Here is a 12061-nt window from a genome sequence, read left to right as displayed (position 1 = left end):
AATGCTATTTTGTTTTCATGACACCAAAGCAATTATAATTTCAATGGGGCCTACTGTGACATGAAGGTAATAATAATCAATTGTAGATCCATCAGTAGGCTATGTAGTCCTAAACCTCCTTCCTGAATTGTGAGCTCCTGATGGTTTTGGGCAAGACTGGACATATTTTCTGGTTGTGACTTACTGATGAACTCATAATTCATTGGAGATAGTTACAAAAAATGGACACAAAGATGACATGGTTAATACCAATGCATCAATAGGTAAAACAAGATACATAAATGCAGAAAGGGACACATGTGTATTTGCAAGGGGGGATATAAGGAGGAAGAACCTAAGAGGCCAAGTATTGTCATCAGACTCTATCAACTTTTGCAGATATTGTGAAAGAACATATTTAACAAAAGAAACATGGTGACTTCAAATTGTTGACAGTTAAATACCAACTTATTACTTGTGTTTTAATTCACTGCATTAATTTTCTAGAATTATTAACCACATATTACTATGAACTTAGAAATCTATTTTTCTCTGATCTATGATTGTTGACCATAGCTCTATTATTTTCCTTTTTATTCAACTACTTAAATTTTTGTATATGATTTAGAGCACATACTATGTGATCCTCCTATTTGTTTTATATGTAATAGTATTTCATACATCACACATGTATCATGTATATGCCTTTACCTAGTAAACATTTTAAAAATCAGTTTAAAACTAATGTAGACCTCTGTGCAATTTTCTTGGGACTATACGGCTAGGGGACTGGGTGGGACAGAAACCTCAGTCAACAAATATCGACACAGTAATCACTTTGCATGTTGATCATGAAACACATGATATTTTTTCTTTAATCTCTAGAATGTTGAAATGTTCTAGATTAATAACATTGACTTTACAAGTTTCTATTTGTACCAATAATCTAAGAATTACTTTTTACAAATTTTTACCCTAAAATGGGGTATCATTTTTGATACATATCTAAGAAGTTATAAATATCTGATAAGTAATAGGTATTATGTCATCATGACATTGGCTTATATAGTCACATTTTATATTCCTTTTAGATTTAAGGTTTCTTCTCTCTCCACTTGGGGTTAAACCATGCTATTGTATTAGTAACTTTCTTTAGCTATTTTTACTCTAACACATAATTAAAGTGGAAAATTTTGACTTGTAGTTCTATAAGTTACATAACCTTTAGATGATTATTGTCAATTTACTTGATGGTTAGCTTTTAGTATATTAACCATCAACCCTACTTGGTGACTTTTCTAGGCTTTTTAAGGTACACATAGAAATTTTTTTAGGAAACATATAGGGTATATCAAAGAAATAATGTGCATTAACAAAATAAAAAAAACACACTGGATTTATTATATTAAAATTGAAACCACTCTAAATTACAGAAACAAAATAGCCAACTTTAGTAGAAGCTACTAATGCGTTAATTTCCCATTGATGACCATGAAACCTCTTCTAAATAAGCTGTTTATATTCAAAGTAAACTCTGTTGACTTTTTGAGACAATCTAACCAAAATAGCCTAAATAATTTGAGAGAGTAAACTTAAATATGGAACCATTTATTGTGATTATACATTTATTTACCCAAAAAAATTTGGAGCTAATATTGAATATTATAGAATGAATCTGTCCTTTGTTGTTTTCAGATTATCATAAAGGAAGGAAAAATTAACATTTATCTATCCATAGTGCTTTGTGAAAAGAAGTACATACTGATGTATTCTTATTTCTCAAAGGAACAGAAGTAAGGCTTTACTGTTTTGTGGAAAGAGATATATGTTGTAAAGTAGGTGACATGTACAGTAGGCAAGGTTAATGAGCCTGTTTCTCAGTGAAATTTTCCAATGTATATGAGGACATACACTTTTAGAGTTCCCATACCAGATTAGTCAGCAATATTTGTCAGAACTAGTCACTTTGCACAATCTTTTGATTGCTACCATTATATCTTTGTTCCTAAGTGTATAGATGACAGGATTCAGGGCAGGTGTGATGGCAAAATCAACAATAAACAGGTATTTGTCAATCGATGATGTGGGGAAAGGCCACACATAGATAAACATGCATGGAGTAAAAAAAAGAACAACCACAGTGATGTGTGCTGACAGAGTGACAAGTGCCTTTGATAAATCCCCTGAAGACCTTTTCAGGACGGTGACCAAAATGAAAACATAGGAGAGGAGAAGCAGGAAGAATGTCCCCATGCTTATGAAGCCACTGTTGGCAGCAACAACAAGCTCAAACTTGTCTCCATCAACACATGCTAGTTGTACAATCTGAGGAAAGTCACAGCAAAAGCTGTCTACTTTGTTAGGACCACAAAAAGGCAGGTTTATAACAAAGAAGAACTGGGCCAGGGCATGGACCACACCAGTGACCCAGCTAGTGACTACAAATAAAATACATATTTTAGGGCTCATGATTCTCAAGTAGTGTAGAGGCTTACAGATGGCTGTGTACCTGTCAAATGCCATTGCTATCAGTAGCACCATCTCCCCTCCTCCCATAATGTGGATAAAACAGGCCTGAGTCATACAACTGTGGAAAGAAATTACTCTGTGTTCTTTCAGAAGATCTGAGATCATCTTGGGAACTGTGGAAGAAGAAATTCCAAAATCAATGAGGGACAGGTTGGCCAGAAGAAAGTACATAGGAGACTGTAAGTGGGAGTCAGTAATTACCAAAAAGACAATAAAAAGATTTCCCAAGATGATGCTTAAATAGAGCAAAGAAAAAGTGGATATGAGAAAAATTGTAGTTTTCCAGGAACCAGAGAGTCCCACCAACACAAACTCAAAAACTACAGTGTCGTTTGTTTGATCCATTGACTGGAACAGAGGAGAGTATTTCAAGGTACCTGTTGATAGAAAATGACCAAGTTTTCATCTGTGAGTTAGGATTCTTACCATTGATAATAATTATTTATTCTGTTTACTGTATTGATGACAATAGTAGATACATGAATATCATTTGGCAAGGGAAATATAATGATCAACATATCACATATAAAGATATTGGAAGATAATATCAAAAAAGAGATGAAAACTAGCAGTAAAACTCAGTTTATTTCTTTAGTTGTAGTGTGCATGATACTAAGGTATGAGAACCATAGGCTTCTGGGGTAAATAAGGATCTCCTTTAATATAGACAATTATTAAATACAGGAAAGTTGCTAACATACTAAATGGTTAAAAATGGTCTAATTTCATTGTTTTGTTATTTTAAGAACCAGATATTTTTGTTCTGTTTTGTTTTGCTTTGACTTTCAAAGTTGCCTTTATGCTCCCTTGACTCCTCCTTACATGAATCCCCCCACTCAGGAGACAATATTTTTATTTTCACATTAATACTTGGCAATGACTTGCAAAGTATTCCTTCCCACCTTTGTTACTATGTTGTGAATATCAATATTTTCTAGCTAATCATTTTGCCTGCTGTACCTGTCATATGTGTTTTTTTTAACAGTTTTCTGTGAAAGACAAATACACAGATTGAGGTCATTCACATTTCAGTATCTACTCACAATAATACAGGCTTGGAGTGATTTATTAATGTTTTACTTCCTACAATAATAGAATGTACATCTAAATATCAACTATGATCATTAATGGTAACATTTATAAATAAGTTGTATTAAACATTTATTCTGGGAATGGCTCGATGTTTAACACTTTATTTAACATAAGCTTCACACAATTTTAAGTTTGTTTTATTAGATCCATTTTATACACAGAGGCACTGACATTTAGAGTAATGAGATGTCAGAATTAGGATTTTTATCCAAAGCTAAAGATATGGTAATCCATGCTCCTAACTATTCTTTCATTTTAAGGACAGACCCTTTAATTATAAGGTAGACTCTTGTTCAAGTACAGTTAATTGACTAAAATTTATTTCATCTTTATTTTCCGTAATCTACTGACTAGTGACTTCTTTTTAAATCGATGGTTCTGTTTTGTTTGCTTTTTTTTCTTTTACTGTTATATCTAGATGATAGGTATGGATGCATTTGGGAGTGGGCAACATCAAAGGATCACCAATTGAAAATCATTCAGGGATAGATAGTAAATTGTAAGCCATCTTTGGCTACTGGAGTCTTTGTCTCAAAATCCAAAGCAAGGAAACAAACAAACAAACAAATAGTTAGGCCCTGGAATTCTTTGCACTAAGTAGCCTGTTCATTCCAACGTCTCCTTTGTAATGTCATCACTAATTTTATTAATTCTACTATGATACTTTCCTTTATTCAGTGTGTTTTACAGAAAATAGCTATATCTCTCAATATCTTATGTAATAATCATATTAAACATACTTTTCTTGGGACTGTTGCAGAATATCATTATCTTTATCATGGTCTTTTTTGCTATACATTTCTACATTTGGCTTTCTGACATCGATCAGTGATATACTTTTCCATTTGTCATCAATAGAAATAGTATTTTCTCAGAATGTGAGCAGAAGTGTGTTATATTAAATAAAGCAATATTTACTTTACTGCAGAACCAAAATTTTTTATGGACTAGTTGTTTTTCATTTCCTGTATTTACTTCCAAATAATTATCTAATCAATTCCTTCCTATAGACTTCCAAGGTCATTTTTGCCACTATTTCTCTAGGTTTTTTTTTATCTTGATTAAAATGAATGATAGTATTTTATTTTTTCTTCCTATGTTTAAATCATTCTAAAGAATGTTTGTAAAGCTCTCCATTGATCAAGATCAATGTAATTTTTTTTCAACCTAATTCTTGGGTGTATTTATTGAGAAACTATTTGAAATTCTGCAGCCTTTGAATAAAACTTAGGTGAAATACCATAATATTTCAGAGGACTTTTCCACTATGGTTACAAGACATGAATATAACAATGGGTTACTAATTTTTAAACCAATTTATAGATTTATATTTATGACAAAATGAAGCATTTAGAAGTAATTTACTCAATGTGATTTAAATGTAATTTTTAAATGTCAACTTTGGATTTTAAGTGAAATATTAAAACTAAAAAGTAAAGAAAAGTTTATTAGAGTTATAGATCAACAGTATGTCTTGAAATAGACAAGAATCTAATTCAGAGAATGCAGTTTGAAAGACAAGATCTAAATTTCAGTAATCAAGTTCCAAATTACAGGACTGCCTTAAAAATTAAGAACAAAGGAATATTATGTCAAGACAATTTAAGCAAACATAAGAAGACTTTAATAGTCTGCCCAAAATAAGGCATAAAAGAGCATAGTGTGTACCTTATATTAAAATATTATTTTTTATATATTTGATACTCTATATAAACTGAAAATTCAAAGTAAATTAATAAAGCAAGACCAGACTCATGAAACAATCATTTCCATGAGGAATAATTCATGTATAAACTTCTAAATTCCTGAAAAGTAGTGTATATATATATATATATATATATATATATATATGATAGATGAACACAAAGTAGATAGCAGGCAATTTGATTAAATATATAAGGAGTGGTAGAGCAGGAAAGACAATATAATTGTGCAATGGTTTAGAATGTTCCCTAAGCTTCTATTAAAGCAATGATAATTTTATCAAAAATATGAATAAATTGCTGAAAAGACATTTCAAATTATATAAAAGTACATAATCACAATTTGTGAAAGGCCTCTTACCCACTAAGTTATTGTGACAGCCTCCTGTAGTTGGAACTAAATAACTATTTCAATTTATTCTTTCCAGTGTGAGTTGTTCTATTATTATAGAATTTTTCAAATGAGAAAATATGAACCTAAGTTAATGTATAGAATATATATACACATATATATTTGAAATTACCAATACCTAACAGAGAACAAGTACTAGATAAGTTTTATCCATCATAAAAATTTGTAATATATAGGAAACTATTCTATACCATTTTATATTGGCAACAATAATTTAATTTCTGAGATATATGACATACTGTTTTTATTTTATGCTTTTATATTTAGAATGAAAGGAGAAAGAAGAGTCAAAATACTACACATATTTATTTAAAATATTATTTATTTGAAGAATATTTTAATTCCTCCCAATTAAGTTTCAACTATGAGGAAAGAAGCCAAATGTTACAAAAGAACTTGAGAAAGGTGTGCTGGCAAAAACCTAAAGACAGAAAGAAGTAGATTACGAAGAACAAAAACACAGAACAAGGGGTACAAGATGACACTAGAAGATTAGAAAATGGTGCTATACCTACCCAAGCAGGCATTGATTCCACACTCAGCAATTGTACGGGAAGAGAAACACAGGGAGAGTTATTCCTTTTCTAATTCACCACTCATCATTACAAGAAATGGCACACACGTACTTATCAACAGGGAAACAACCAATTAATACAACTGGGAATACTGTTCAATATCTATGTTATAAATTTTCTATATGAACTATGACTTCTATGAATATTGCCTTTCCCAAGAGTCAGCTATTAACAGATGCAGAAGAAATTGTTGGAAAATTGACTGTTCTATTTGATGAGGAATCATTATGTGGCTCTGGTAATATTTTCTTAATTTTGATATCTGATGTATACTGAGTTATTGAACTTATGAAAATAACTACTAATACCTGTTTTGTTTTTATTGTTATTATAATGCCCATTTTTAAAAAAATAGAAAAATTTAACACAATTATTTAAATATTTATTTAATATTTATACCTAAGTGGGGTTTCATAGTCTTCTAAAACCTTTTCTTGACTTCTTTGATCATTTTCCTGGACTTCCAACACAGTAAAAGTTATTGCTTGAGATTTTTTGTTAAAGTCATGATCCATTCCACTATGATGAGAGAATAAAAACTCTTTAAAATAAATCTGTATTCTTAAAGCAATGGTATTCAATGCATCAAATCATTTTTTGTAATGTGTGGGGGAGGCAGTTGGAGGTTACTTAGAGGGGCAGAAATGATTCAGAAATGATTCAAAAGACTTACATCACCAAAACTACATCAAGTCGTATGACAGCTGGGAACCTGGAGCAAACCTCAAAACCTACAGAGAGCTTAATAGGTTAAAGAGCATCCTCTAGTTGCTTCAATGAATCTGACCTTCTTCTTGTTAGCTTACTGATCTTGATTTGGTTTCTTCTCTGCTTCCTTTGGGATAATTAGCTGCTGTCTGCTTTTTCCAGGCATCAGGAATAGTCTAAGAGAATTTCTTACTTATGTTTGAGCAACTTGCTACAACCTTACTGTTTATATATTCTTGCGGATTGGAGAGTACTTGTGAATCTGTTTAGCATTAGGGACTTCCTGAAGCTATGTGAGTTGTTTAGCTCTGTCTTAAGGACTTTCCCTGTAGTGTTTTACCTCCCCTTAGAACAGTGAATCTCAACCTTCCTAATTCTGCCAATATTTAATAATGCAGTCCTCAAGTTGTAACCTACAAACATAATATTATTTCATTGGTACTTCATAACTGTAGTTTTGCTATTATTATGACTCATAATGTAAATATAAAATCTAATATTTTAAAATAGAAAATCTAATATTTGACCACAAAGGGCATCCTTTTGTTTCATATCCCTATATACAACCTCCCTTAAGAAATTCCCCTCCAACATGCAAGGTTTTAAACGATGAGGAAATAGTTATACAATTGGGGGGTCTTTTCTCAACGCCATCCCTCCCTTTATTCTAATGCCCATCAGAACCCTCAATCACCTTTTATCTTTCAGCAAAGCCTTGTATGTAGTCTAAAGTGTTCCAGTGGTCTTTTTCTCCTCCAAATGGACATTCTGAATTTCTTTCCATCTCATTTGTTCTTTTACACTGCAGATCTTGATAAGAATGGTCACTAATACTCATGTCACAGTGAATATTACAATGTACTGAAATCTCCTATACCAAATAAATAGTTCACTGATTTTAAATTGAGCATCAGGTAAATTATTAGGATAGGCAGAATGCAGTCCACCTGTACCCACTTTTTGCCAAGATGTGGTAGTATAGAAGATTAATCCCAGCACTTGGGAGACAGAGTCAGGGAGATCTCTGTGAATTCAAAAACAGCCTGGTCTACAAAGGGAGTTCCAGAAAAGCCAAAGATACACAGAGAAACCCTCTCTCAAATAGCCAAAAATTAAAAATAAAATAAAAGAAATAGAGTTTAAAATAAAGCCTTGTATAGTTGGAATATGCCTAGAGAGTCTGGATACTGTATGTTATTATGTTGTCTTTGAATTGATTGACACCTGAGGAAGAAGCAACAGCTGCTAAATATTTGAATATAAATGCTGCTGGATTAATAAAACATAAATATTTTGTAAATGCTTTGACAACAAAATTGAGGTCAAAAGATATGTTACTTTGGAGAAGAGATTTTTGTTTTTGTTTCCACAGGAAATGAGAAGTTCTGGATTCATTCTGGATTAAGAAAAGTAATGTTTGATCAAGGAAGACCCCCTGAGACATCACGATAGGAGCAGATGGCCCAGACGCCTAAGTTCTACATCCAGAACAGCTTCAAGACTGCTGTCTGAGAAGATCAAGCCTCAGAGAATATTCCAGCCAAGATTTGATCATAAATTTAAATTTTCTTTAGGTCTCCAGTTATAAGCACCCCCAATCAGCAAGAAGTAGCCTAGAAAAACTATGCTCACTTACCCAAAAAAAGGGATTATGAATGTTTGTCTTTGTTTTGAATGTTGGTTACAATTTGTTATGGATAATGGTCAGTAGAAAAGCTAAACAAAGGAGATTTGATTCAGAGATCTTGCTTTAAAAAGGGGGATGAAGGAAGTGCTGTGGAACAATGTTTTTTATCTTGTCACTTTTGTTATTTTTAATGAAATGTTGATTGGCTAGTAGTCAGGCAGGAAGTATAGGTGGGGCAACCAGGCAGGAAGAAGAGGGGAGCAAAGAGAATGCTGGGGAGAGGGAAGTGCAGTCTGCAGTTGTGACCCAGATGCCGACAAAACAAGATGTGACTGCCTTGCCAAAAAAGGTACCAAGCCACGTGGGTAACTCAGAAGAAATTATGGATTAATGTAAGTTATAAGAATCAGTTAATAAGAAGCCTGAGCTAATGGGCCAATCAGTTTAAAACTAATGTCGATTTCTGTGTATTTCTTTGGAGCTGAACGGATGTAGGAGTGGATTAAATAGAAACCTCAAACAACATCTAATACCATCCATTTGCATGCAAAATTCAAGATTTTTTTTTTTTACCACTGAGTAGTAATCTAACGTGTAAGTGTGCCACATTTTCTTATCAGTTCTTCAGTTGAGGGGCATCTAGGTTGTTTCCAGGTTCTGGCTATTATAAATAATGCTGCTATGAACGTATGTGAAAATAAGTCTTTGTACTATGATTGAGCATCTTTTGGGTGTATGCTCAAGAGTGGTATTGCTGGATCCTGAGGTAGGTTGTTTCCCGGTTTTCTGCAAAACCACCTTAATGTTTGCCAAAATGGTTGTATATGTTTGCATTCCCACCAGCAATGTAGGAATTACTCTACATCCTCTCCAGCATAAGATATCATTGGTATTTTTGATCTTAGACATTCCTGACATGTGTAAGATGGTATTTCAGCATTGTTTTGATTTGCATTCTCCTGATGATTAAGCATGTTGTATATTTCTTAAGTGTTTTATACCATAAGAGAGTCTTCCATTGAGAATTCTGTTTAGTTCTGTACCACATTTTTAATTGTATAAGGAGCATATACGTTCAGGATTTAGACTACATCTTGCTGGATTGTTTCTGTTATGAGTGTAAAATATCCTTCTCCATTTCTTATGATTGATTTTAGTTTGAAATCTATTTTGTTAGATATTAAGATAACTACACCCACTTGTCTTTTAGGTCCATTTGATTGGGAACACTTTTCCCAACCTTTTACTCTGAGGTAGTGTCTGTCTTTGAGGTTGAAGTGTGTTTCTTGATACAGCAGAAGGCTGGATCCTGTTTATATCCATTCTCTTAGCCTGTGTCTTTTTATAGATGAATTGAGTCCATTGATGATAAGAGATATTAATGACCAGTGGTAGTTATTTCCAGTTATTTTTCTGTAGTCATGTTTGTATATTTCCCTTCATGGGTTAAGCTAGTGGGGTGTTATCACTTGACTGTGTTTTTGTTGGTGCATTTAGCTTCCTTGGGTTGGGGTTTTCCTTCTCGTACTTTCTGTAGGGCTGGGATTGTGGATATGTATTGTTTAAATCTCTTTTTGTAAATGAGATACCTTGTTCTTTCCATTTATGGTGATTGAAAGCTTTGCTGTGTAGAGTAGTCTGGGCTTGCATCCAAGGTCTCTTTTTGTCTGTAGCACATCTGTCCAGGGTATCCTGACTTTCTTGGTTTCCATTGAGAAGCTGAGTGTAATTCTGATAGGTGTAACTTTATATGTTACTTGATCTTTTTCTGTCTAGCTCTTTGTTGCAAGGAGAAAGAGAGGTTGCTTGGTCATTCCCAGTTGCTCAACCCCAAAACAATGACACAGAAACTGGATTAATTGAATCACTGCTTGTCCCATTAGCTCTAGCTTCTTATTGGCTAATTCTTATAGTAATTTAACCCATTTCTATTAATCTGTGTATTGTCACATGGCAGTGGCTTGCTGGTAAAGTTTTGTCATTTCTGATTCTGGCAGCTTCATGACGTCTCTCTGAATCTGCCCTTCTTTCTCCCAGCATTCACCCTAACTTTCCCTGCCTACCTAAGTCCTGCCTTGCTATAGGTCCAAAGCAGTTTCTTTACTCATTGGTGGCAATAAGAGCACATGAGGGGACTCTCACATCAGCTCTTAATATTCTTTCTTTATTGTTTATATTTTGCATTTTGATTATTATATGGTGAGGGACTTTTTTTGTATTGATCCAATCTATTTGGCATTTTGTAAGCTTCTTGTACCTTCATAGGGATATCCTTCTTTAGGTCGAAAAAGTGTTCTATGATTTTGTTGAATATATTTTTTGTTTGTTTAAGCCTGGAGTTCTTTTTCATCTCCTACCCCAATTATTCTTAGGTTTCGACTTTTCATGGTGTCCCAGATTTCCTAGATGTTTTGTGTTAAGAATTTGTTATATTTAATGTTTTCTTTTACTAATGAGTCTATTTCCTCTTTAGTATTTCAGCACCTGAGTTTCTTTCTTTTATCTATTATATTCTGTTGATTACACTTGTCTCTATTGTTTCTGTTAATTTACCCAGATTTTTCATATCCAGAATTCTCTTAGTTTGTGTTTCTTTATTACCTCTATTTCAGTTTTCAAGTCTTGAACTGTTTGCTTCACCTGTTTGATTTTTTTTTCCCTTGGTTTTCTTTGAAGGATTCATTATTTTTTTTCCAATTTTTTGTCTTTTCCTCTCTTTCTTTAAGGGAGATTTTTGTTTCTTCTTTAATTGTCTCCATTATTTTCATAAAGTTATGTTTAAAGTTGTTTTCTTCTGTTTCTTCTGGGTTAGGATGATCAAGTCTTCCAGTTGTGTGATCACTGGGTTTTGGTGTTACCATGCTGCTTTTTAGGTTGTTGGTTGAATTCTTGCATTGGTGCCTACCCTTCTCTCCAAATGAGGCCAGCAGTGTCTTTGTGTTGTAGTTCAATCCTTGCAGTGGCTCTCTGAGTGTTTGTGGGTTTTGTTTTTTTTTTGTTTGTTTTTTTTTGTTTGTTTGTTTGTTTTTTTTTTGTATACACTGTACTGTCAATGTCTGTCTCAGAATGCCTCTGAGGTCTCCATAAGCCTGATCTCTTGGTTGTCTCTCCTAGTTTACTCGCATGGTCCTCTCTTTTGGTCCCCATAGTTTTGTTGTATGCTCTTGGTCCTCTCAGTATTGTAGCAAGCTCTCAGCTCTTAGGCAGGATGGGGCGCTAGTAGCCTACAGGGTTCAGTATTCATGGTTGGGGTTTGGGAGAGTCTGCCTGAAGGAAACCCTCCTGCTGGGTGACTAGAAAAGTTGAGAGAGTTGGTGGAAGGGCCAATGGTTTTATTCCACTGTGGAGGTCCTAATGACTGGGGTATCCCACTGCATGACTGTTCACTTACTTCTTAAGTCCCCTCAGTATTGGAGCAAGCTGTGTTTCAGATATC

General features: G+C 33.5%; 1 protein-coding gene across 1 annotated transcript; it reads right to left on the bottom strand.

Annotated features, from left to right (window-relative positions):
* Nucleotides 1–1917: 1917 nt before the first annotated feature.
* LOC121465499 (olfactory receptor 4F6-like) lies at nucleotides 1918–2853 on the bottom strand. The gene has a single exon (XM_041678716.1). It carries the CDS (start codon nucleotides 2851–2853, stop codon nucleotides 1918–1920), a length of 936 nt encoding a protein of 311 aa, XP_041534650.1.
* Nucleotides 2854–12061: the final 9208 nt, after the last annotated feature.

Source organism: Microtus oregoni, unplaced genomic scaffold (genome assembly GCF_018167655.1).
Source record: "Microtus oregoni isolate MIOR12 unplaced genomic scaffold, Mior012 000031F_ref0000149, whole genome shotgun sequence".
In the NCBI taxonomy this organism is placed as follows: domain Eukaryota; kingdom Metazoa; phylum Chordata; class Mammalia; order Rodentia; family Cricetidae; genus Microtus; species Microtus oregoni.
Note: the sequence above shows the minus strand (reverse complement) of the source record. Positions and strands in the feature narration are given on the sequence as shown.

Coding starts and splice junctions, on each gene's coding strand:
- LOC121465499 (XM_041678716.1), bottom strand. CDS start 2,853: ATGGATCAAACAAACGACACTGTAGTTTTTGAGTTTGTGTTGGTGGGA.